Below are 25,970 nucleotides of genomic sequence, written 5' to 3' on the forward strand. Positions count from 1 at the left end.
TATTTTTATTGTAATTATTTATTATAATTTATTATTTATTACGTTTTATTTATACTTGTAAAATATATTTTATCATTTTTATCACTGTGCCCAGATATTGTGTGTAAAAAATTGTGTCTCACACGCTACAATTATAAAAGAGAAACATTAAAAGGAGACAAATGTTTAACTCTCTGACAAACACAACACGAAATGACCGAATAAACGAAAAAACTCTAGAAAATAAAAGACGAAAAAAATTATGCCGAAATCAATCAGGCAGAAGCAGTTGAGTGCCCATTGATGCATCTAGGCCGAAGAAGTCGAGCACAGATCCAGTCGAAGCCAGTGCAGGAGCCAGAATGGCGAACGACAAGGTGAGTGAGCGGCTGCGTCCAGACGGCGTTTAGCGCAGACCTGCTGCTGTCCTGCTGGTGAAAAGCGCGTGTTCAGCAGCGGATGATAGTAACCGGATAGCTCGGTAGGTTGTTATCAGTGGAGTTTAATTCCGGCGCACAGCGCGGTGTATCAGCCGGGTCAGCTGGCGGGGTGAACAGCTGGCTCGGCGTTAGGAGGAGAGGAAGAATGACTGGTTTGGTTTGTGTACAGTGGTCAGTCCACGGCGTCGTTTAACAAGCCTCCGTTTGGAAAAGACTGACTGACCGTTGACGTCACTGACTAAGTTGTGGCACCGTAACTTAACACTGCTCACTGACCGGTCCTACTGCCTGCCTTGACTCGAGTCCCTCCTGTCACCATGAGGTCAGCTGCTACTTTTGGCTTTAGAGGAGAATCCTGCTCATTTCCAAAAACGTCTACATAATGAAGTCATTAGAAAGTGAAACAGTCATTCAGAGCGGCTCGGTTTAAAACATACCAAGTCCGAAGTGGCCAGAGAGGGAGAGGAAGAGAGGAGTGAGAGAGAGGAGAGAGAGAGAGAGAGCCATCTCATGGTTAAATGGTTCTTCACATTGATGCACAGTGTGTTGTGCAGGGTTTGAAAACAACCTTTTGAAGTTGTTGGACGTGCTATATAGAACCCAAAAGAGTTACAAGCTTGACATCATAACAGTAGCAGAACCCTTTTTGGTGCTACATAGAACCATATGCAACTCCTTCTCCATCAGTCTGAAGAACCATTTCATCATGCGAAGAACTGTTTAGACATTAAGTGGTTCTATATAGAACATATTGAAGAACCAGCTAAAGAACCCTTGAAGAACCACCTTTTTTTAAGTGTGTAGTGGTGGTGATAGGAACCAGACGTCTGAAGAGTGTAATGCCTCTAAAAGTCACCTCACTGGAGGTCAGCACACACGATGGTTATGAAGACCCTGCTTGGTGTCTCAGGCATTGTTTTTGAGAGTTTTGAGATAAAAAAATCGGCTTGAAACATTTACAAAATGTATTTATGGTGGAGGGACACGTGCAGGGTAAGGCAAAATAGTCTCTATAGAGTTTTCAGACTGCTATTTTACCATCAACATGACATACCAAAACTAGGTATATTTGCATTGTAGAAGTCCAACCCTGGTTCCTATCCCGACCACTGTAAAGAAACGAGTCTGCAAGTTTCTCTGCATTGAATCATCAGATTAACCCTCTCTGAATGGCGTTCAGATCTTGACCATTAAATTGTGACATTAATGAAAAATTGGTTGAATTACTTTGTAGGTAGATATGCCACCTCTTCTCTAGTGACACCAGTACTGATTGAGTACTGTTTGATTTTCTTTAAAAACTACTGAGATTTAATTGAGCTATTTAGAGACACAGCACTTCCTTCGACCAACAACATGATGTTTGACTGAGATGCAGCTTTGCCCTTTTCGTCCAGTTACTGCTTTCACAAAAACAGAAAAACATATCACCGTCAAAATGTAGGTGGTATTGTACTTCTAACGTAATACTTCATTAGCTACTCCCTGTTAGCTACATGTCATGTTGACATTGGCTGCACATGGCTGATGTTATCACATGGCCTGCTTTACTTCACTGTACCTCATATTGTGCTACAAGCAGTTCTGTGACCTTCCAGGAGAGATTGTCTGCAGAGTTTGATGGGATTTGTTCTTTTTTCTTATAATATCCAATCCATCATTTTCTGCTGGTGGCAGTACTATAACTGAGCATACTGGTGCCATCTATAATTTTAAGCTTACAGAGATAAAAAAAGTCTCACTTTCTGTGAAGTACATTGACTTAAATAAGGAATTTAACTCATAAAGCTAGTTTTCAGTGTGCTCTGGGTGTTTCCTGTGTTTGTAGGATCCCCTGGGAAAGCTGAAGGATCTAGCAGAGCTCAAAGACCAACTCGAGGAGATCCAGAAAAAAGTGGAGAATGAAGTTCAAGCTGGGATTCCGCAGGTGCTACGATCATTCTGACTTAAAATGGCATTCAGACCTATAACTAGACTTGTGTTCACTCACTACATTATCCAGCTTGCATTACACAAATACATCTTACAGCCACTGGGAATCCCTGTGTGGTCAGCCCTGAATTCTGGATCTATAGGATAATAAATACAACCAAGCCAGCATTAACATTACTCTTACCTGGGCTGTAGAACAAGACAGCAAGCTTAAAATAGAGGCTTGAAATAGTAACAAATAGAGGAGAATTAGCTTAAAAAGTAGCCCACAAATCCTAACGTGCCACTTTAATTCAAGTTCTTAATGTACAGTAGCATTAGAGGTTAACTTGTTTCGTGCTAAAGTAAGAAGGATTTGTTTTCTCATTTCTTCAAGGGCGGCTCACTCTTAGCCTCTCCGTTCCTGAAGGGGTTCTTGGCAGGATATGTGGTGTCCAAACTCCGCGCTTCTGCCGTTTTGGGAGTCGCCTTGGGAACCCTCACAGGCATCTATGCTGCCCAAAGCTATCAGGTGCCTAACATTGAGAAAACCATAAACGATTACATAAACTCTTTAAAGAAAGGCCCTGGTAATTAACAGAGCAAGAGGGAGGTAATCTTGCACCTGAGCAGAATCATGACTGAAGAAGAACTGACTCCATTGCCGCTTAGTGTCCTTTACTGGAGTTTCATATTTAAGCTTGGTTCCCTGCTCTCCGCCCAAACCTTCTCCAGAACCCGGGATTAAATAAGTGAGTGAGTGTCAAAGAGAAATGAAGCTGTGACTGAGGAAAAGGTATATCATCTCTATATTAGCTCATATCATCTCTCGATGCTGAAAGCCTTTTCCATTGACTATTGTGTTGCACTGGGAGAAGGCTGAGGTTAGTATTATTATTATTATTATTTTGTTTGTTTGTTTGTTAGTTTGATTTGCAGTTACAAGGGGACAACAAGTATTTGCCTGCTTGCCTTAAAAAATAATGTCCAGTGTGGCTTTTTATTATTCACAGTTACATCAGTATATGAGCCGATATTGCTTGATTGAATTGCAGGGGTAGCCAATTAAAGTAGTTGTTTCCAAAGAGAAGAAATACAGCACTTTGTAAAATAAAGGTGCCAATAAGTGGTCTTTGGAGCAATGCCATAAAAGAACCCCTTCTGGTTCCCTTATAGTGGATGGTTCTTTTTGTTAATGAGATGTACCTTTTTACAGTTTAAAGAGTCTTCACTTCATGAAAGGTCCAATACCAATTCCGTGCATCCAAACCAACAACCCATTATTTGTAAGAGTCTGTTTCTGATGTTGTTTAGAGGATGATTGTGATTGAAAATGTCAGTTCTAGTGAAACACACCCTCCTCGCAGTAGGCGGTGGCTCCACAGCGTTCGCTGGGCCGTTCTTCTGGTTCTGTTGGTCTTCATCTATGGCTCTCACGCTCCCCTCATCGCCCTCACTAAAATAGATGGCCGTGTTCCCTTCAGCTCTTCGTCTTGTGTGGTTCTGATCGAGTTTAGTAAGCTGCTGGTCTCTCTGGGCGCTCTGCTTATTACGGGGAACATCCACACCCTCAGAGCGTCCCTGTCCTGGACTGCTGTTGCTCCATACACTGTTCCGGCTCTTCTCTACTCCTTCAACAACAACCTGGTGGTCAATATGCAGGCCTACATGGATCCCAGCTCCTTTCAGGTGCTCAGCAACCTCAAGATCGCCTCCACCGCCCTGCTGTATACATCCTGCCTGAGGAAGAGGATGAGGCCTGCGCAGTGGCTGGGATTGGGCTTTCTCATGGGGGCTGGGGTCTGTCACAGCTACAGCAGTCTGGGTTGGGAAAACCCAGAGGAAGAAGGTAAAATGAGCCCCAGGCTTTATATCACAGCCTGGGGTTTATTGATGGTGCTTGCATATTGCTTTATATCAGGACTTGCAGCAGTCTACACAGAGAGGGTGTTAAAAACCCAGCGTCTGCCGCTCAGCCTACAGAATATGTTCCTCTACATATTTGGTGTGGGCATAAATTTTGCATCACATGTCTACAGCAGCAGTGGAGAGCATTCGTTTCTTGAAGGCTACTCTGCCTCGGTGTGGCTTATTGTAGCTGGACAGGCAACAAATGGCCTGCTAATGTCCATAGTAATGAAACATGGAACTGGAATCACCCGACTCTTCATCATCTCCTCAGCCATGCTGGTGAACAGTGTCCTCTCCTGGTGGCTGCTGGGATTGCAGCTCACGCCTTTCTTTCTCTTGCCTGTGCTAATGATCGGAGTAGCCGTGTACCTTTATTACAGGTAGCTAATCAAGAGTTTGAGCTAAGACAGCAAAGACAGTGGACTTAATGGACTAGCACTGGCCAGAAACCTTATTATTGAAAAATGGTGTTTTTCTACTATATATTTTTTCTTTTCCTTTTAATTTAATTGTCTTTATGAGAGGGGATTTTCTTTGTTTGTTTGTTTGTTTCAAAATATCTCAATACTGCTTGTTGTTGAGATGTAAACAAAGCAATCCAGAGTAGTTTGAGGTGAAATGTGCCACACTACAGAAACCCACGACACAATGCGTACGCATATGGCCATTTCATTTGCTGTCGTAAATGACACGTGAATTACATGTGAACTTAAGGTAGGAGTGGACGATATGGCAAAAACGAAATGTCACTTGAAGACAATGTCATAATGCGTGAAGTGCGTCACAGGATGTAGTTTGCAGTGATTTTTATGGAATGTTTCTTATGCTGCACTGAGATAAGGCCAGTTAAACAGGGCTGATTATGCTCTCTTTAAAAGGAAACTTGCAGCTAGTCAGTGTTCTGTAAACACTTGTGCTATCATAATAGCTCAGAAAAGTGTACTGTGGCACGATTTCCTATGAAAAAATAATGTCATATTGAACACTGCTACCTTCACATGCCTTTTAAGCTTTATATATAATGGTAAGTCTGAAAATATGTGTTCTTTGTTTACTTTTTGCCTTACAATGTGCTCTGTGTACTACACCAACATGAATGGATTTTAAAAAGTACATTTTAGGCTAAAAACCTATCTCAAAAATGTCTCGGGTATCAAACACTTCCAGCGTCTGGTGACCAGTTCTGATTGTACGTTTGACATATTTCACATCAAACCACTCTGAATGACTGTACCTTAACTATTGAATTATGCAGAAATTAAAAAAACTAGTGAAATTTAATTTAAAAGACACTCCTTAGTTCTGCAAATATTTCCAAATAGGGAAAAAGTTGTGAACCATCCAGGACGTTTATAAGGAGGTGGACTATGAATGGAGTGAATTGGCTGTAGTTACTTTAATATTGGGTGTTCGTTGTGTGGGTGTAAGTTGTCATGCTACTAATGTTGACTATAACACAGCAAAAATAACATGGAAATATGTATCAGTAGTCTGTCCATATATTGCTCAAATGTTTTTTGTTTGTTTTTAAGGAGATTCCTTTGTCTGTGTCTTTGGATTTTTTTTCTCGCCAAGTATCCATTGCTGCTTTTGCCTTTTCTACTTTAAGATCTTCACATCAGATCATATCATGAATAAAATTGAATCTCTCGAAGACTGTCAGATGTCAAACAGTTGTGTTTGTTTTAAATGTTTTGTTCTCCCATTATGCTGAACAATACAAAATGGTACATCATGCACATATTGAAAGTATTTATAAATTAAATTATACAAATAAATACTATGAAATTGTGTATGTTGTCTGTGTGAATGTTTTAAGCACTCACATTGGCTTTTTTTAAAGTTATATGATCTGAGCCTTGAACCTATGGGCTTGTGTAATTACCATTAATAATATAATGCATAAATAATACCGTTAAATCACTCCTTCATCTTGGTGTGGGCAGACAGGGCCTTGAGCTCATCCAATGCTATGAAATGGAAAAAAATACAAAAATATACAACTCAATTTATAAGAGCCAGGTGAGATGTTCATTCTTTCAGTGGAGGAGTTAATAGATCAGTTAGAAACAACAAAGTGAGAAATGCCAGCTTCTCATATGCTTTTATTCATGCTTTGCTATATTTGCGTTTTCAAGTGTATTATTTGATGCACAAAGTCTTCAGAAGAAACGTGCTACCTTTGCGGAGCTGCTTGTTGTCAGCCTGTAGCTGTAGGTTTTGGGTGGACAGGTGGACAGCATCCTGAATAGCCTCCAGCAGGAGAGTCCTGTATCTGCCCTCTGAGATCCGCTTCTGCTCCTCCAGCACCTGCCGGAATGTCCGAAACACCTGTGCAGCAAAGGTCAGAGCTAGAGAGAGGTAGAACGATTCAGCCCTCGTTTCGCTCCTCTTCAGGAGAAGAGGGCTTTTGTTGTTTTGTGCAGTCAGGTTTAATAGGCCTATTCCTAAATTAAGCAGAAAACATACGTGGTACTTAACTCCATATGTAGGCCAGTTTCCCAGGCTATACCCAACTAAAGTGTTTTTAGATTAGACCAAGACTTAAATGTTTGATAAACTGGCTCTGCATTCAAAAGTATTCAGACCCCTGCTTATAATATTTCCTTCAGCCTCTTTTGAGAAAGTTTTTTTATGTTAGATGTTGAAACATTGCTATAAGAATTTGATTGCATTCAGTCACAGCATGATTGGTAAAGTCAGGTGCTGATGTTGGATTATTAGTTCTGGATCACTCCGTCTTCATCACTCCGGTCAAGTTCCACTGCTCCACAACCCAATTTCAGGGATGGCTTTAAACCCCTCTTGCTGAAATGACCAATTAGAAGATGTGTCTGGACATACAGGGTCAGACTTGGTGTGGGCTAGAGTTTTCAAATGTGAGTCACTATTAGCCTTTCAGTCCACGTCTTTGTGAAATCCTTGTATGTAAACCAACTGCTAGTGTTTTAAAGTAACGTGTAAAATGTTTTCAAATGTGGCATTTCCTGCATTTTTTCATATTTTATTGTTTTCCACTAAAGCTCCATGTACGCACTTGGGTTGTTGCATATATTCTGTCAAACATGTTCATTTCACAGAAGTGAGGATATTTGGTTTTTATATTATATGGGCCCTGTAACAAAAATCTGGAGCCTTTTCTCTGTATACTGACACCTACCTGTAGGCTCTCCTCCCTGAGGGAGTGCACCTCCTGCTGGTGTAATCTGTACAGGGCCTCTAGGCCTGCCTCAGCTTGCTGGTTCTCGCTGCGCAGAGACTCCATCTGCAGCACCAGAACCTGCCTCTCCCTGCTCAGGTATATCACCTGCCCCTCAGCTCCCTCTAGCTGGGAACGGCAGACACACAGAAGCGGAGATCGTTCAGTTCAGTCCAGTATTATCATCATTCTGCATATGCATAACTGTTAAGTGAAATAGAAAGCTTTCCTACCAGGCTTATGGTGCAACATTTAACAAATAGTAAAGGGCAGTAACATCTAACTATAAGTAATGAGGATGCCATCAGTAAAAAAAATAAATAGTGCTGTATATAAATGAGCAAGACTGCTAGAAATAGGACCTTGTCTGTATTTCATTTTTTTTAGGCATTCCCAGTTTTGCACATCGCATTTGTACCTAAATCCTTATTGATGGCTTTAGGAATGAACAAAAACTGAACATGTGCACTTTTTGGTTAGATGAGGCTAATAAAACAGTCTGACCTGCTCCTCCTGCAGCTCACTCTCCATCTTTAGCAGCTCCTCCTGTATCACTCTCTCGTGATCTTCCTTCAGCTTCCTCCTGTGCTCCAGCAATTTGCAATACTCCGCTTGTGACCATTCCTCAAGCTGGCAGATGTCCATTGAGATTGCAATGTGTAAATAATAATACTGTGATTTATGTATTTGAGTGGAATCTGTGATCATTAACGTGTTGATAAATTTGGTCACTTTAACACAGAAATTGCATTTTGCTACTTACAGTTAGTCAATATTACTTGTAGACTTTGTGAACCTTGACCAGGAATGTGGAAAAGATACTGAATATACTGGAAGATAAAAAATGTTCTGAATGTTCTAAATCCAGTTACATACTGAACCAGAGCTGTATGCAGATCCATCAGATTCTTTGATTGCCTCCTTTTGACTTTCCTCTTCTCTGTGCAGTTCCTCTTTGAGCTTCTTGATACGCTCCACTCTCTCCTGGTTCCTCTCCACACTGGCTCTGCCCTCTGCCATCAATGAATATTATATAATCTTCACCATCATCATCAACCCTATTATTACCATCATCATCATCATCACCATCTTCACCAATATCATCCCCACTATCATCACAGCGTCATTCTCATCACCACCACCACCACTACAGCATCACAAATATCATCTTCACCAATATCATCCCCACCATTATCGCAGCGTCATCCTCATCACCACCATCTCTCTCATCACTCATCTCGTCTTCCTCAAAGATGAAAGCTTTAAGTGCTGTTTATCTGAGGGTGACAGTTTTGGGAAGTCTTGCACAGTTTTGGGAAGCTCCACTTTCTCCAGTTTTGGAAACTGCTGTTTTTTTGTGTTTTTATTATTTATTTTCCTTCAGTTTTTTCCTTCCTAATGCAAGTGTATTATTATATGTCTAATCTCCTTTGAAATATTACCTGAAAAATAATTTCCATTTTACCTGTAAAGTAAATAAATAAAGGGTGGTAATAATAAATGACAGCTCTGATGTTTGCACAGTGCCATGCACAAATACCTTTAATATGCATTTCCATCTCCTCTCTGAGAAGATCTTGTAGGTTTTTCTTCTTCTCTGCTGACTCATTCACAGGCTTTTCCATAGATTCTCTATCGGTTTCCTCCTGTGTCCAACCAGAGAAAGACCAAGCAGCCTTTTTCAGTCACACTGCTGTAAGTTCAGCTTATTTAGATGGAATCACAGGACTTGATGTGTTCTCCCTCCTAAGTCTTGACAGGATAATCATCTAATTTAACATCTACATTAAGAAACCCACTATGATGTAGTTTGAGCGCCAGTACTTACAAACATGTCCATGCTGTAGAGTGGAGGAATGTGGCCTGGTCTCTGCTGCTTTCCAGTAAAGCAGGTGCTTGGTGGCTGTGTTACATTCTAATCAAATATTCATCAGCCAGTCTCCACTTTCTGCTCACTGTGGTCACCTGGTTGATCCATTAGATGTTGCATCTAATTATAATTCTTTTAATTACTATGTCAAAACACAGTGACCAGCTGTGTTAGTTTGTTTATTGTGATTTAAAATCTGCATGTGGTTGCCAGTATTGTTTTTTGCAGATCTGAAATAATGGGTGGGGGGAAGTGGTTACAGACATGTATGTTTTGTTGAGTGAAAGCAGAAGTTAAATACAATCACAGAGGGATATGAGTAGTTCCAGATCATTGTCTAAGAACAAGTTCATGATGATATTATAATGTTTTTGAAGCTCTCAGTTATTTGAAGTTCAACTACTACTGCTACATTTTATATATATATATATATATATATATATATATATATATATATATCTCCCATCCTAAAGAAACCTGGGTTGGACCCATCCTCACTGGCCAACTACAGACCTATCTCCAATCTCCCTTTCTTAACTTCATAAAGTTATGAAAAGAGTTGTAGCCTCTCAGCATGACTTTCTATCCTCCAATAACCTCTATAAGCCTTTTTAGTCTGGCTTCTGCATCCTACACAGTACTGAGTCTGCCCTTGTAAAAGTTGTAAATTACTTGCTGCTGTCTACAGATGCTGGATTTCTTAACATCCTGATTATTTTAGATTTAACAGCAGCTTTCGATACTGTTAACCATAATCTTCTTATATCTAGACTGTCATTTGTTGGCATTACTGGCCTTACCCTTCAGTGGTTACAGTCATACCTTGCTGAAAGGCATCAATACATTTTTATGGGCACCCACAAATCTGGTATTGCTCCTGTAGATCGAGGTGTACCCCAAGGATTTATCCTTGGGCCTCTCCTCTTTCTCATTTACATATCCCCACTCGGTCAGATCATCCGCAACCATGGTTTTAACTTTCAATGCTATGCTGATGACATTCAAATTTATGCCACCACTACTTCCCTCTCTGCCTCCACCCAGGCTTTCAATTCTTGTGTCAGAAATTTGAAAATTTGGTTGCAAAACATTTCACTTTAACTAAATGCTGATAAAGCCGAGGTTTTGTTTTTGTTGTTGTCTTCCCAGGTATTGAACTTTTCAGTCAACATTGATGGTGTCGATATTAAGCCAGCCCAATTTGTAAAGAACCTTGGCTGTCTTCTTGATTCATCTCTTACTTTTGAGTCTCACATTAAGCTCATCACCAAAACTTACGCCCTATGCTGAGTGACACTGATGCTAAAATGATGATCAATGCCTTCATCTTCACTCACATCTATTACTGTAACTCACTTTTCTATGGCCTTCAAGTTAAACCAATCAATTGTCTTCAGTACATCCAAAACTCAGCAGCCAGGGTTCTGACCTCCCCCAAGTGCACAGCTCATATCACTCATGTTCTTCGACAGTTGCATTGGCTTCCTATTAGTTCTAGGATCAAGTACAAAATCCTTCTTCTTACCTTAAAGGCTTTACATGGTCTGGCTCCAACATACCTTTCTGATCTCATTTCTTTATATTGTCCCGCTCATGCGCTCCAATCTTCTAGTTCTGGACTCCTCACAGTTCCCTCAACTAGACTTTCTACAATGGGTGGCAGATCTTTCAGTGCTGCTGCCCCCAAACTCTGGAATTCTCTACCTTCCACTCTTCGTAATTGCTCTTCTCTGTCCTTCAAATCTCTGCTAAAAAGCATCCTTTTCTTCATATATATATGAACTACACACCTAAACATAAACCACTGGTTTATTTACAATTTAAATATTTTGGGAACAACAAATGATGAAAAAATAGGAATAAATAATAAATTGCAATTATCTATTTATAGTAATGTTGTGTCATTGAAGTTTACTGTCACAGAATTCACCAATTTGATTTGGTCACTGCCTTTTGATTATGATGCATTCTGGATATATTTATTGACTTATTTCATTTCACTAACAATAACTGCATAACTTTCTCAAGTATAATTCTTAATAAATAAATACATATACACATCTCTCTGTTGTCGAAAGAAAACCTTGTATCTCCAAAATGATGACTTTACAGTAGAAGGAAAAACTTACTTTACTTTTAATGTAAGTCTATGGAACCAGACTTTTTCCAAGTAATTTTGTGCCCATTATGTTGTTTCATTCTTAATGAAATTCACATACAATGTAAAGAGCAGCATTACGTCAAAAACTGGTATTTTAGGGATCAGACAAAACTGACCCACTACCTCTATTACCTGTACCAATAGATGTACTGTAGATCTTTAGAGAGAAGTAATCAGACGTAACATGTTTAGATTATAAAGGCATGGTTTATTAGGAGGCCTCTTGTTTACAGCATTCTTTTTCATTCATAATTCCTATCCCTCAAATCTACCACTCTGCTCTCTTCCCTCTCTAACCATTGCCTTATGTTTAGACAATAGAAAACAGTTCAGTTAATATTAAAATATTAAAAAATAGATAAATCAATAGCATCTGCTTAGAATAGAATATAAAACAGGGACAGAAGCTCAAAGTGTCTGTGTGTGTGTGTGTGTGTGCATGTGTGTGTGCGTGTGTGTGTGTGTGTGTGTGTAGATTGTAACAATGAAGAATGGATTTATGCTTAAACGTCTCACCTAAACAGAACAAACAGAATGAGATGCTGACTGAATTTATTTGATAGAATCATGATTAATCTCCTCAGATAGTCCTTTTGACAGATATAGGACAGAACAAGCCTGTATTGTCTGATTCGTATGAGTCTCTTTATTCCTCATGTAAGAAAAAGCATGATGCTCTCTGCTGACTTTAGTCTGGAAAAGAAGAAAAAAGGGTTAGAACTGATACACATGTAAATCATCATGTCATCACTTTTTCAGTGTAGTACATGAGAACTTAACTTACCAAGCTTTTCATTGACTGTGGTGGTCCCACCAGTGGGCAGCACATAAAACAGGAGAGCAGAAAGAGAACACATTACAAACAGGTCAGATCAGAGGAAGGTGCAGTGAATGTATATAATACGATACAAAAAACAAGAAGCTGAGTGAGGAGGCCTGCGTTTCTCCACATATACAGGAAAACTGAACTATTGACGGAAGCAGTGGACTGATTTCATATTTAAATATCAATATTTATTATATTAAAAAACATTTAAAACATCTAACTATAAACATTTAAAATGATATGATGTGCATTTTTGTGTAAGAATTTATTCAATGTGTAGATATTAGTTTCATAGTTTATACAATAATTAATAAATTTCTAAACGGGAGGATTAATTAAGTCACTCATTAATGAAAAATATTCATCTTGAAGTTATTTATAAAATGTGTATAAACAAGCATTTGCACTAAGACATGTAAAAGCCTTTTCCCATGAACTTGACCTTTTTTTTCACAAATAAACATAATAAGAAGAAGAATACATTTTCAAAACACATTTTTATATTTTTGCTTTGGTCACACCAGCTGGCTTGGCTAACTGAACTAATCATGACTACTTATCATTGCACCATTAAGCTCACATGATGTCTTCTTTATAAGGTAATACCCTGCCCACTATTTCTTAAATGCATATTAGAATATGTATTTTAATTTTAATTTAATTTTCTTGAATACATATTAGAGTATAAATATGGTGTCAGTTGTTCCATTTGACATGTGATTTACTGACTTTTTACAATGAGTTGAATGCTTTAAAAGTCGTAATATAAAATCATGCCAAACTATTTTGCTTAGAATTGTATTTAACTAACTTACCTTCTCTCTCTCTCTCTCTCTCTCTCTATATATATATATATATATATATATATGTTTTTTTTTTTTGGATGGTCGCACCATGTGACATTATTAGACTTTGGTAATAATTTGGTAATAATTTACCTAAAAAATTTTTATTTTGATGCATTAAAAAAAAGTTATTGTAGAATAACGCAATACATGTTGTGTATTAAATTATTTTATAGTTCTTAACAATTGACTTGGACACAAACAAATGCATATCATGTCAGAACCACTGCTGTTTTCCAAATGTTCCAGACATAATTGGTAATAAGTAATAATTGTTGTCATGATGGTAGAGAAATGCTTCTGGGACACCATCTGGATCTAGTTTCTGTACAGCTGTATATCATTCATTCTGTACATCATTTTAACTATTATTTAGGTTACAAGTTGCTCTGCCATCTCACAGTGACCCTTAATCTGGAAACTCTAGTTAAGCTAGCATGCTCCTGATTATAAACCCACCGTCTCCGCAGTGTGGGCGGTCACGCATCAGAGTGCCTGCGATCTCGTTGCCGTTCTTGTCCACACACCAGCAGTAGCCGGTGCTGTGCCAGCACTGCATTGGCTTGTAGTTTCCTTCCTCATCGCACTCGGGACGGAAGAAGCCAGGCTTCACCTGCTTCTCAGACTCCAGCTTGCACTTAGTCTCCACCTCCATGGCTACAGAGAGAGGAAGGCAAGCATGAATTACAGGAAGATTCGTGAAGCATCTGAAGGTAACGGTTCTGAGCTAGAACTATTTCCTCTCTATGCTCCTGTGCTGGCTCTGCTGGGGTATGTGCTTGTTTTTAAAGGGACTTTTTAAAAGGGACTTTTCCTACTTTTTCCTTGCATTTTATTATCCCCTGAAGTCCACTTATAACATTTGTGTGGGTTTCTTCATGTTTACTGGACTGTTTTCCAGTCCCCCTTACTCGCTCCGAATTAAATAGTTGAAGACTTTAAGACTGATTTATGTAAATGACCTCTGTTATGATTGGCTGCCCTGTATTAAGCCTCATTCAGAAAGCAGCCAGGGCTAAAAGAAACATATCTTGTAACTTCAATGTGAACACACAGAGCTAAACTGCTGTAGGCTGAATAGGCAGATGTACATAACCAGTCAAGAGCTGGACACACATAGAATCTAATAATAGAATATTAATGTGTGTATTTATTTGTTCATTTATTTATTCATGTATCAATCCACAAAAATATATAATTGTTCATATGAAATTAATCTGGTCAAAAACATCCCGCCCCACCTTTCACCAGCACAACATGCATTAAGGAGGACAGACATTCCACTAATTCAATTTTAGTGCGGTAATTAGGATGACATAATGACTGTGGTCATTATAAGTTCTGTCTTAGAAGCAACCCTGAAACGTTTAAGCTTAAGCCTCAAAATGTCTGTAAGAAAATTGGACATCTGCAATCAACTGTGTCTAAACCCATGACTGGTAGAGTAATTGAACTGAAACAGGCTGTTTCTGCAGCTTGTTGTTTTTCAACCTTTGTGAGGTTTACATACTTTTTAAATAGAGGGAAGTTCGTTTGTGAGGCTATTTGCCCTTTAAATGCCTCAAAGGTCTGATTTTGGTTCACTCGTTACATTGTCTACTAAACACGTTTTTTTGTTCCGCTACGATGCGTGCGGCTCCTCTCCGTGTGAGGCCAGAATCATACCTGGAGATTCGGTGCCAGTCGATTTCTGAACCTTTTCGTCATCGAATTCAGCCAGGAGGGGCAGGGTGTTCATGGGCTGGAGCATCCTCCTAGGAGTCAGTCTGGTGCCTTCAAGCAAACACACATCTGCTTAATTCACTTATATTTACTTACAGCTCATCCAGCTGTGAATTCTTTTGTATAACGATTAGATTCCTAATCTTTAACAAGGATTACTTATTGTTTTATTATTGTTTTATGTTTTATCGATGAGCATTTGTTAGACCGTCATTATGTCCTGCAATATAAACCGCACACTTCACTTCCTCTCGCTCTGACCTTTACACTATGTGTATTCACTATGATTGTGCTGGTCATTCGGGCCTTTTCAGTGGAATATTTCTGGGGAAATTTGATCTAAAACTGATAACTGGTCTAAAACTGATTGTCCATATGTCTGCGGTGGGCCATGTAGTGTGAAAGAAATCTTGAGCTACATTACTTTGGAAATTCCTTATAGTGAAGTGAGAGATGTAAATGAGATTATGTGTCACCATTTGACCTTTTTAGTAATCATGAAAAGGCTTTACTGTACCATCAATAAGGCCGCTTCCCTCCCTCTGAAAGCTGGTGGACTGCAGTCTCTGAGCAGAAAAAGAATGACAAGTCAGCTCAGCATTGCACAAGAAAAGTGTACCCCAATACATTCACTGTCCTTTATAGTTAAAATGATCTGTGGAGTGTTTCTGTATAGCGTCGTGAATCTCACCGTGAGAGGCACCTTCTGTTTGGGACTCTCATCATCAGCCAGAGCGGTCAGCAGCGGCATGCTGTTAATGGGCACATGCATCTTTTTAGGAGAGACTGAGGAGAGAATGGGAAACGACAAATCAAGGTCACTTAAGGCTTTCTAGTTTTTTCGTCTTCTGTATTCTGTTTTTCAGTTTTCTGTATTTCAGGTCTACTGTTTGGTTCCCCATTTTTCCAAATACCTTGGGACCCACGAGTGAGCAGTTGGTTCTTCAGGTTCTCCTGGCCCTGCTCCAGGGCAGTGATGTGTTCCTTCTGGCCCAGGATGAAGTAGGCAGTGAGGGCCTGGCCAGCCAGCAGCAGACAGGCCAGCAGGGTCAGGCCCGCCACCTTGAAGGCCTTAACATTGGCGTTGCTGTGGAGAGGAAGGATAGAAACTTTCACTTTTCACCTTTCACTTTTTGTTTTCTCGCTTTCTGGCACTTGATCTGTCTCCCAGCAAAAAAAAATACCAAATAGGGTTATTCTTATGTCACAGGTTTGACATCATAACAATCGAAGAACCCTTTTTGATGCCATATAGAACCCTTTTCTCACTATAAGCAAACATCTAGAGCATATTCTCCATCAATCTGAAGAATGCTTTCACGATGCAAGGAACCTTTTAATCATGTGTTCATGGTTCTATATAGAACCATTTTCTTTACTAAGGAACTCTTGAGGAACCATCATTTTTAAGAGTGCAGAATAATAATAATAATAATAATAATAATAATAATAATAATAATAGACCACAATCTATCTATCTATCTATCTATCTATCTATCTATCTATCTATCTAAATAAATAAATAAATAAATAAATAAATAGGCGTCTGTCTATTTTAAGACCCGTTTTTAATGATTTGCATTAGTTTTCCTCTCTGTATTCTGACCTATCGCTGATTTAATAGACGCGTGACGTCATCTGTCGCTAGGCAGAACTGGTATCCTATCCGCAGCCCAGAGCTCGCGAAGCTGAAAACTCCAGGTAACATACCAAAGAGGGCGCGGGGTTAAAGTATGCAGTGAGAAAATAACAGTTATTTTTAAAAATTCCTGATTTTCCTGCAAGTACCAGACTGAAGTCCTGGTGCAAACAAACCGTAAACATAGACTTTTGGTTTTCCCCAGGTTCCTCAAGTTCCAGGCTGTTAGTCCTTTAACGCGGCGTTTCCCTGTTTTCCCCGCTGATCTCACGGCTCTCAGCGCCTCAGACCGAATAGCAGCTTATTTTAAACTCATTACAGTCGCTAGAGGTTTGATCAGAAACAGCGTCGCGCACAACAAGCAAGAAAAGTTTTCCAGATATCTTTTCGTCTTCACACTTTTAAAGACAGGAGCTGTGCTGCCAACACCTTTTAATCATAAGGATCGCGTTTGGCTTCGCACACATTGATTAAACCCTGGAGGTCGAAGCCTCTGACTGGTCCGTTTCATTTGCTACAGTCATAAGCTGCACCTGTTTGACGCAGATTAGGATGCTATATGTTGGTGTGTCTCACCGCCTGGGCTCGGTGACGGTGTCCGCGCTGTTTGCGCGCTCCAGCAGCGCTGCGTTGTGCTGATCTTCCATCCTTCAGAGCTTCTGCTTGTGCGATGCTGCGCTCTTTGTTTTAATGGGCTGAACTGCTGCGACCAAGGCGCTTAAAACCGCGGTGGGACGGAGTCTCTCTCTCTCTCTCTCTCTCTCTCTCTCTCTCTCTCTCTCTCTCTCTCTCTCTCTCTCTCTCTCTCTCTCGCTTCTTTCTTTCCTGAGCTTCGTGGAAAGTCCCAGACTGGTGCGGTGATCAAGCGGATTCGGTTCTCCCTTTTTCTATCACTCTCTCTTCTGAGATTTGATTGGCCGGCTGAGCATCATCATCAGTTGACAGCAGAAACAGGGTTTGAATAAAGTACACAAGGAAAGCAGCAGGTGAGCTGGTAGATAAACTGTCATACACTGCATCTCCCCTCTTAAACAAGGTGGTACTAAACACATTGGTCCTATTTAGAACCATGAGTTCTATGCACTGTAGAACCATTTCATGCTTGAATGGTTATTTGCATGGTGACATGGTTTATTCAGATCGATGGAGAAGGGGTCGTGTACGGTTCTTTAGAGAACCTTTTTAAAAGTGGTTCTACTGTACGTAGAACCAAGGGTTCTTTTATTGTTACAAGCTTGACATCACGACCATAGCAGAACCCGTTTTGGTGCTCTGCAGAACCATTTTCGACCATATACAATGCATTCTCTGTTAATCTGAAGAACCATTTCAGGATGCAAAGAACCTGTTAAGCGTGAAATGGTTCTGTGCATAACGTATGGCTCAAAATAGGTCTGTTGCCTTGACTAAAGAACCCTGGAAGAGCCAACTTTTTAAGCTGTTCTATGACACAACTACAACATATTACACCACATACAGTAGAAAAGTAGATCCGAAGCCCACCCACTGCACTGTGTAGGCCGCTTAGTCAAAAAGTGACCTGTATTGTAAAAGTGGCCGTCCCTCCAGCTTTGTCTTCAGTTATGAAACGAGCAACGACTGTTCAAAGACGTATGAATGTATTAAAAAGATATCATCGACTTCCAACAGGCTTTATGATCTAGGCCTGCTTTACCCAGATACGGCTGAGTCACGCCTCTAAAGTCCTCACTGATTTGACACAGTCTGAGCATGTGTTAACCACAGAGCGTCTCAATCAGAAGTGGTTGGGGTTTTTCCAAAACAAGGAAGCATAAAATACCACAGAAAGACAAAAATGAAAGTCTTAATGACTAACCTTAGTGACTGTCTGAGATTATTGTCTTGAGGAGCCAAACACATTCGCTGGGAGTTTAAACTGTACAGCCCTCACATTTTGGGATGTAGGCTCGTTTGCAGTCTAATAAAACTCACCTAGGCTTGTATACCTGAGGTAGGAACGTTCAAATATAAGCAGTATCTGCTGTGCTTGGACGTTCTTCAGCAGCGCCCCCAACTTCTGTGCAATTCAATCATTAAGATGTAAACAAAGTCATTCAGAGTGGTTCAAAGTGAAATGCTCTGTTTTAGAGAAAGGTCTAGAGAAATGTGGTGATAGGAACTAGACATTTAAAGAGGTTAAAGCCTACGAAAGCTTCCTCGCAGGAAGTTATTACATACAATGGTAGTGAATACACTGCCTGATGGCTGAGACATTGATTTATGACAGCTGTGCAATAAAGTTTTCTGAAGCTACTCATGGCTGAGAGGTACATGCACAGTGTTAAGGCCCAACAGTCCATGCTTTTATTGATTTATTTTTAGATCTACCACATTTTACCAGTAACAACATCACATGTAAACATTCAGAAGTAAGGTCTTTGGGCATTTTGAATAGCACGGCTGTATTTGTGTGTTTGTGTTGTAGACATTCCAGCCCCTGGTTTCCATCACCACCACACTGTAAAAAAGGGCTCGTCAGATCCACCGAAAAACTCAAAATGTAGTAACAAGCACATGAACTAGATTTATTCAATTCAAATTACATTGAAAGAGGTTTTTATTTAGGTTGAATAAAACTAGTCCATTTACTTGTTAACTTGTGAGGTCATTTTTAGGTTGATTTGACCAAAAGCCATTTTTTACAGTGCAGTATAAAACTCTGAGTCTGTAAATTCCTCTTAAATGAGACATTTTACATTTAACTTCTGTGAGTGACTTTGTTTCCATTTCAATATTTGAATTATACATCAAATTTTGAAAAAACAAAAATAGAAATCCCCTTTTAAAAATTAAATTCACTGAAATGTATCAGATAATAATTTAACACATAGTATCTTGTTGTTAAGTTATATTATTATTATTATTATTATTTATCACATTCTTATTCTGGTAATGTACAATAACAAGTCTAAGTAACCTAATTTTTTTACAGTATAACCAAACCAATAATGGCAACTGAAAAAACAACAAACACTGTAATCCAGCACCCTGGAGGGAACACACGCATGTTAACGTGTATAATTTCTAGAAGAATAAAAAAAAACAGATTATTACAGAAACAGAAATAACTGTTTTAACTGTGATTTTTAACTTAAGCTTGGACAGTGACAATAAATAGATTAAATTCAGTCACTCAATTTGACCCTCAGACATCCACTGCTGCAGAATTAAAACACTCCATTCATGCCAAAGTTTGAAGTATTTTTATTCCAAAAAGTTTTATTTTGAGTTTTATTCAACCTAAATAAATACTTCTTAATGTCACCGAAACTACATCATCCAGCAGCTCAGAACTGGAACTGTATCGCAGCTTCATCTGTGGTGAAATTACTCTGAATCTGACAGCGTGTTAAAGCCAAGCTCCTCCATCTCGTAGTGAAATGCTTGCTCTGTGTTTTGTTGCAAAAATGCTGTCATGTGACTCACTCTTCACCTCTTTTTACCAGTATTAGCACAGCAGCCCTCTTTTCTCTGTTAGAATCTATAGACCAAACTCTGATTTTACAGACCCCCAGCCAAGCTCATTCTCCTTACCCCACCTATTCTCCCCCCAAAACATCTAATTGAGCTCACTAGTGAAGTCTGAAGTTTTTTACCAGCTGGATCAGATGTTTTGTGGCAGGAAATTCAGGAAACAGCAGGGTTTTGTGAGTTCTCTATTATATTCATAGCATATTAACTTTAACCTCAAATTTTGCATCACTTTTTTTTTTGGTTGGGGGGGGTCACTGGGTAAAAAAAATACGATTTCATTTACACTTTCTTAAAGAATTGATATGATTTCCCCTAATAGTGTTCTCAAAAACATGAAATAAATATTGTAGTAATATAAGAGCAATTTGTGTTAGGATAAATATGTAAGATGATTAATGTGTTTGATGTGTACAACTTCACAGCTTTCAAATAATGAGTAGAACTGTATGTACACACACACACACACACACACACACACACACACACACACACACACACATCTTCTAAGACGCTTCTCCTTCTGGGTCATGGGGGGAGCTGGAGCCTATCTCAGCTGTCATCAGGCGGATACACCCTCGACAGGTCGCCGATCCATCGCGGGGACTCTATGTAGCTGTGAGTAAAAATGCAGAAGTTGGTAAGCAGAGCCGTAGATTCTAAACCACTGAAAAAGCAGTAAAACATTGAGAATGAAGCTGCAATAAAATGAACATTTGGAATTTGTCATATTCCTAGGGCAAATATTTTGACACCGTTTACTGTAAATAGATGATTACGGTATTTTATTCATATAATATGTGATTTCTTATTCACATCATTTGAAATGTTGAATAAAACCTCTACAATTACATTTTGGTCTGTCTCAGGTACCAAATAGTCTGTAATATTAAGTTCACAGTGTGCAAGTTGTTATTCTAAATAAAATAACAAAAAATGCTGATGTGGCCAGTCACTCAAACCTTTGCCATCTTTGGTAGCCAGGGACTATTTTGCTTGAGGTATGGTCATGTCAACATCTGTGGGCCTATGGCCATTTCATTAGTTTTTTTTTTAATAATTACAATTAGAATTCTAATGGAAAACAACACACTAAAACCCACAGCATTTGAACAATAATGTCACTGTGATGGAAATGCCTGTGTAAAAGTAGCACTCATCTTTTTATTAGTCATCTTTTAGAGGATATGTGTGGTGTGTTATCGTTCAGGTAAGTCAGTTTTTGTTGTTTGCTCTGTTTTAAAATCTCTGAATGAATAGTAGATCACTCTGTTGCTAATATTGTCAATACTCAGTCCTGATTTCAACTAATATGAACAAACCACAGTCCTGGTTAAGGAGTGCATTAAGATTAAGTGACCCTTATTAGTCCCACAACTGGGGAAATTTCAACACCGCATTTAACCCATCCGTGAAGTGAAACACCACATACACACTAGTGAGCACACACAATCTAGGAGTGGCGGGCAGCCCAATCCGCAGCGCCCAGTTGGGGGGTTAGGTGTCTTGCTCAAGGACACCTCAGTCATGTGCTGTCGGCTCTGGGGATCGAACCGGCGACCTTCCGGTCATAAGGCTGGATCCCTAACCTCCAGCCCACGACTGCCCCCATGAATTTGGATGTTTGTGTTCCACCAACAACAAAGGGAGTTCTTCTTTCTTCTTACTGTTATTTAGAGTGAGGTAAGTATGACTGGTAAGTCCGTACTGCTGCTAATCAGAATATCTTTTACACGAAAGCTTGGCAGTGGAAAACACCTTATAAAGAAACATCAGCTCATAGCTGGAAGTGTGAGACAAATTTAGATGGTAAAATATGGATGTTGGAAAACCTCCATAGTTTGTATGTCTTTATAGGTCTTTAGGGTCTATTGTAAGCCTTGTAAATATGTCATTTTTTGTGTTTTTCCCCAAATATCTGCATGTTTATAGTCACTTCATCGTTTCCTGTGTGAGCAATCGCTACATGTCCGAAAGTCTGTAGGCATCTACTCATCCAGTGTTTCTTCTGAAATCAAAGGTTTTAAGGTATTAATAGTTTGTCTTCCTTTGCCGCAATAACAGACTCTACTCTTCAGGGAAGGCTTTATATTAGATGTTGGAACATTGCTGTGAGGATTAGATTGCATTCAGCAGCAAGAGGAACCACTCAGGCTCCATCACTCCAGAGAACACAGTTCTACTGCTAGAGATCATACAAGCTGAGCGTGCCAGTGTCAGCAAAGAAGAATCTAACGGATCTGTGAAACGACAAATGTAAAATAAGAAAAATTGTGTTAGGACGGAGCAGCCAGCGTGGTTCTCTTTTCCTTTAAAAAGATGCTATTTTGTAGGCTTCTCAAGATCTAGAATGAAGCAGGAAGTGTAGCGAAAGAGGAAGAGCTGGTACTTCAGAGAACGTCTGCATGAGTAGATCTGTATGAAGCTTCTCATGTAAAACCAGTACGTTTTTAACCCTTCAGTGATGCATGTTTACTGGCTTTTCATCAGCTGTTGTTCAGGATTAGTGTAGTGGGTACACATACTGCAATTATATTTCTGAAGTTATAAAATTTGTATATTTGTATAATGTATACCTGTCAATATGGAGCATTTCACTCTCCCTCCACTACTGTATTCTATTCTATACAATAGTGCACTTATCTACTAGGGAGCTATATTGAGTCTAAACTAGTGTGCATGTAATGTTGTAGTGTGCTCTGTCATTTTTAAAAGAAAAAAAATCATATTAATAATAATAATATTGAAAAATGAATTTGAAAAGTTCCTTTTTACAGCGTTTATTTGATGAAGAACGGCTCAAATGAAACGGCACAAAATGAAAAGTCTGGTTTCATTGACCAACATATAAATAAAGTAGGTTTTCCTGCGTATGTACACATACGTACTGTGTACGTCACTAAGAAAATCAACAACACCAGAGGTATTGAAACCTTTGCATGCTGTCAACGTCAGAACGAAACCTTGTATCTTAAACCTTGTTTTGTCTACTGCAGTTGAAAATGCCACTCATTGTTCCTCTAACTTCCTTCTCCTGTTCAGTTACCAATTTTTTTTAATGAAATTATGATTTAACGTTTGATGTCAGACTGTTTCTAATTCATTATAGAATCATACATGATTCTTCATCTCTGTACAGCTCTGTTTGTCATTCTGGACACATCAAATTTCCATTAAGTGTCTTGCTTCCTATTCATCGTTCTTCAGTGGAAGAAATGGAACCTTTCTGAAAATGGTTCTATATAGCACCGGAAAGGGTTTTGTTGGTGCTGTGCAGAACCCTTTTCAGAAAGGTTCTGTACAAAATCATATACAACACATTCTCCATCAACCTGAAGACCCATTTCACCACGTCAAAAACCATTTAGCATGCAGGTGGTTCTGTATAGAACCTATAGTTCTGAGTAGATCCATTGTCATTATTAAAGTACTTTGAAGAACCATCTTTTTATATTGTGTACTATATAATGGAGAAAACTCTTCAGTCGTGCTTCTGCAATGTTTTATAATAATCTTTAACGAAGAGTAAAAATCCTACAACCTGGCGTTTTATTGGTCAGAAGTCACCAGTTAAAAATCAGTGCACGCTCACTGCACCAGTGAGTGCTTGACTATCAGATTAAATCGACCCGAATCCTTGCTTTTTCTGGATGGGCAGTAAACGAAAAACGTCCTGGCCGCTACCCATCCAGCTCAGTCTGGAGCAGCTCCTGTTAACCACTTTCCATTCAGTGAACAGGGAAATCACCGAGGAGAAGAGAGAGAACGACATTTCTCTGTAGTCCAGTTACGTTTCCTCATTCCGAGATTACCACTGGCTATCAAGCAGCATTACATGGAGGAAATGAATTCAGTAAGGTTTTATTCACCACACATGAAACTGTAAGCAATAGCCACACTTGGTTACTTCAGTGTCTCCTCTAAAGGTCTGATATATTTCAGTTCTGTTATCATAAACATGTTTGTTTGGAACTGACCCCGAGTGTCAGACAGCTCTGACCCGCATTACGTTTGGGCAGATTGGATTTCTCCAAAATAGCCTCGCGACACACCGTGGTTCATATTTGCCTCAACAGTTCAGCTGTAGGGTAAATAAAGTGACCCCTAACTCTCCTTTTTGAGAATATTAAGCAGGTTGTGTTTAGCTATACTCTCAAAACAGGTGGTTCTTCAAGGGTTCTTTAATAAAGACAATTGTTCTATTTAAAACCATCTACACTCAAAGAACCATGAGCATTTTTAAATGGTGAAATGTTTTTCAGATCGATTTAGAATTTGTGGTATAATGTTCTAAATAGCACCAAAAAGGGTTCTTCTATTGTTATAAGCATGCCATTTTAACAGTAGGGGGGCCCTTTTGGTATAGAACCCTTTTCGAAAAGTTTTTATATAGAACCATTCACAACACATTTTCCATTAATCTGAAGAACAATTTCACAATGAAAAGAAATCTTTAATCAATTTTAAAATGATTCTTCTATTATTACAGGCTTGACATTGAACCATTTTGGGTGCTATATGGAACCGTTTTCAAAAAGGCTCTGTATAGAACCATATTTAATACAGTCCTTATCAACCTGAGGAATCCTTTCATGATGCAAAGGGTGTTCATGGTTTAAATGAAATCAATTGTTTTACTAAAGAACCATTAAAGAACCATCATTTTTTGCATGTAGAGAACTCTTAACCCTTAGAAACCTAAAATTTTGGGAACTTTTGGGGTATTTTTTGGGACAATTACAACTGCAATTATAAAGTATTCACATGTGAAAGTTACACATGCTGTATGTTGTTATTTTCAGGAGACCCTGGGCTACTCAGATATGCCATTGTTTGACATAAATGCTATAAGAAATCTGATATCTTTATGAATTTGGGTCATTTCTGATCAAAAATTTGCCTCGTGCCTGCTAAATTTTATATTTTTTAATCATAAAGATCTTAAAAAACACATGCGGTAGTAGTTATCTTTTCAGAAACTGTTAGTCTGGAGTGTCTGTGAGCTGAAAGTGCAGTCATTTTGATGGTGATTCATTCTACTGGCTATTAGGAGTAAAAATACACAATAAGCACAAGACGGACGTGTTTTTTTATTTATTTTCTGTCCTCTTGGATTCGTGCTCAGTGCTAAAACTCTGATCTACAGTAAGACAGGCTTTATTATTCATTATAAATGGAGTTGCCTATTTAATATCTGAAAATGTTTAATACTGGAAGCCCTTTGTTTGTAATATGCAGGCTGAAAGCAGAGATATAATGTAACAGTAGTGCAAGGGTTGTGGGTGATTTGGGAGCTGGATTGCTGGCTGATGGATGGTGACAGGTGGATGGAATCATTCTGGATTGTAAGGACAGAGTCTGATGAGTGATCTGATGTGTGAATCATGTGGCTGTTTTAACCCTTTGTTGGAATATGAAGGCCAATAATATCAGGATTTTAGGTGATTTTCCGAGCTGAATTACTCACTGATGCAGACGTCACAGCCTGATGATGCTGGCTAGTTAGGAGCAGGTCTGCTGAATATCCTGATATGTGTATCACATTTGTATCTTAAACCGTTCTGACGTTATGAAGGCTAGAAGTGACCAACCGTTTTGCCCACAAATTCCAGTCTTAAAAACCATTTAAGGGTTGAAGAGGCATTTTTTAAGCGTAGGTTACTATTTGAAAGTAAAATATTAGATTTCCAAACTGGAAACATCTATAGATAAGTACACTAGGCTATATGTCCAATGGTTTGTTAGACACCTACTTACACAGGTATTAGAGGGCAAGTGGGACAGGTACTGATTTAATCCCAAAGGTACTGGAAGGAGCTCCAACAGTCCAGAGAGCGCAGTTCCACTGCTGGTTCAGGTGTGGGTCATTCTGAAACTCAACTTTTTAAATTTGTGAAAACTTCCTGTTGATGAAGTAGCTTGAGACTCTTCTTTCAAAGTGACCAAAGCTATCCCATAATGCGGAACACACCATC

General features: G+C 39.1%; 4 protein-coding genes across 4 annotated transcripts; 2 read left to right on the forward strand and 2 right to left on the reverse strand.

Moving 5' to 3' along the window:
- The first annotated feature begins 283 nt into the window (after nucleotides 1–283).
- Nucleotides 284–2,957, forward strand: LOC119264294 (SLC35A4 upstream open reading frame protein-like). The gene is made up of 3 exons (XM_037542721.1): nucleotides 284–356; nucleotides 2,248–2,346; nucleotides 2,728–2,957. Exons 1-3 carry the CDS (start codon nucleotides 342–344, stop codon nucleotides 2,926–2,928), a joined length of 315 nt encoding a protein of 104 aa, XP_037398618.1. The 5' UTR covers nucleotides 284–341; the 3' UTR covers nucleotides 2,929–2,957.
- Nucleotides 2,958–3,622: 665 nt separating this feature from the next.
- On the forward strand, nucleotides 3,623–5,905 carry slc35a4 (solute carrier family 35 member A4). The gene has a single exon (XM_017703787.2). The coding sequence runs from the start codon at nucleotides 3,648–3,650 to the stop codon at nucleotides 4,623–4,625; it is 978 nt and encodes a 325-aa protein (XP_017559276.1). The 5' UTR covers nucleotides 3,623–3,647; the 3' UTR covers nucleotides 4,626–5,905.
- On the reverse strand, nucleotides 5,816–8,022 carry LOC108430931. Its single transcript, XM_017703751.2, has 4 exons — nucleotides 7,945–8,022; nucleotides 7,402–7,569; nucleotides 6,422–6,572; nucleotides 5,816–6,211 (listed from the first exon to the last, which is right to left on the reverse strand). The coding sequence occupies exons 1-4, from the start codon at nucleotides 7,969–7,971 to the stop codon at nucleotides 6,162–6,164; spliced, it is 396 nt and encodes a 131-aa protein (XP_017559240.2). The 5' UTR covers nucleotides 7,972–8,022; the 3' UTR covers nucleotides 5,816–6,161.
- A 3,636-nt stretch (nucleotides 8,023–11,658) lies between these two features.
- Nucleotides 11,659–17,280, reverse strand: cd74a (CD74 molecule, major histocompatibility complex, class II invariant chain a). The gene is made up of 8 exons (XM_017703786.2): nucleotides 17,080–17,280; nucleotides 15,779–15,951; nucleotides 15,556–15,650; nucleotides 15,382–15,430; nucleotides 14,808–14,915; nucleotides 13,602–13,799; nucleotides 12,256–12,270; nucleotides 11,659–12,164 (listed from the first exon to the last, which is right to left on the reverse strand). The coding sequence occupies exons 1-8, from the start codon at nucleotides 17,148–17,150 to the stop codon at nucleotides 12,160–12,162; spliced, it is 714 nt and encodes a 237-aa protein (XP_017559275.1). The 5' UTR covers nucleotides 17,151–17,280; the 3' UTR covers nucleotides 11,659–12,159.
- Between the last annotated feature and the right edge of the window lie 8,690 nt (nucleotides 17,281–25,970).

The sequence above is a fragment of the Pygocentrus nattereri genome, chromosome 11, assembly GCF_015220715.1.
Source record: "Pygocentrus nattereri isolate fPygNat1 chromosome 11, fPygNat1.pri, whole genome shotgun sequence".
Lineage (NCBI taxonomy): Eukaryota > Metazoa > Chordata > Actinopteri > Characiformes > Serrasalmidae > Pygocentrus > Pygocentrus nattereri.

Bases quoted from the DNA above. Each gene is read 5' to 3' on its own strand.
- LOC119264294 (XM_037542721.1), top strand. The intron at 2,347-2,727 runs GTGCTACGATCA...CATTTCTTCAAG, and splicing joins TTCAAGCTGGGATTCCGCAG to GGCGGCTCACTCTTAGCCTC.
- slc35a4 (XM_017703787.2), top strand. From the start codon at position 3,648: ATGATTGTGATTGAAAATGTCAGTTCTAGTGAAACACACCCTCCTCGC.
- LOC108430931 (XM_017703751.2), bottom strand. From the start codon at position 7,971: ATGGAGAGTGAGCTGCAGGAGGAGCAG. The intron at 6,573-7,401 runs GTAGGTGTCAGT...TTTGCTGCACAG, and splicing joins TCAGGGAGGAGAGCCTACAG to GTGTTTCGGACATTCCGGCA. The intron at 6,212-6,421 runs GTAGCACGTTTC...TCCATTTCATAG, and splicing joins CAACAAGCAGCTCCGCAAAG to CATTGGATGAGCTCAAGGCC.
- cd74a (XM_017703786.2), bottom strand. From the start codon at position 17,150: ATGGAAGATCAGCACAACGCAGCGCTGCTGGAGCGCGCAAACAGCGCG. The intron at 15,431-15,555 runs GTGAGATTCACG...TTTTCTGCTCAG, and splicing joins AACAGAAGGTGCCTCTCACG to AGACTGCAGTCCACCAGCTT. The intron at 14,916-15,381 runs GTACAGTAAAGC...GTTTGCTTGAAG, and splicing joins GGGAAGCGGCCTTATTGATG to GCACCAGACTGACTCCTAGG.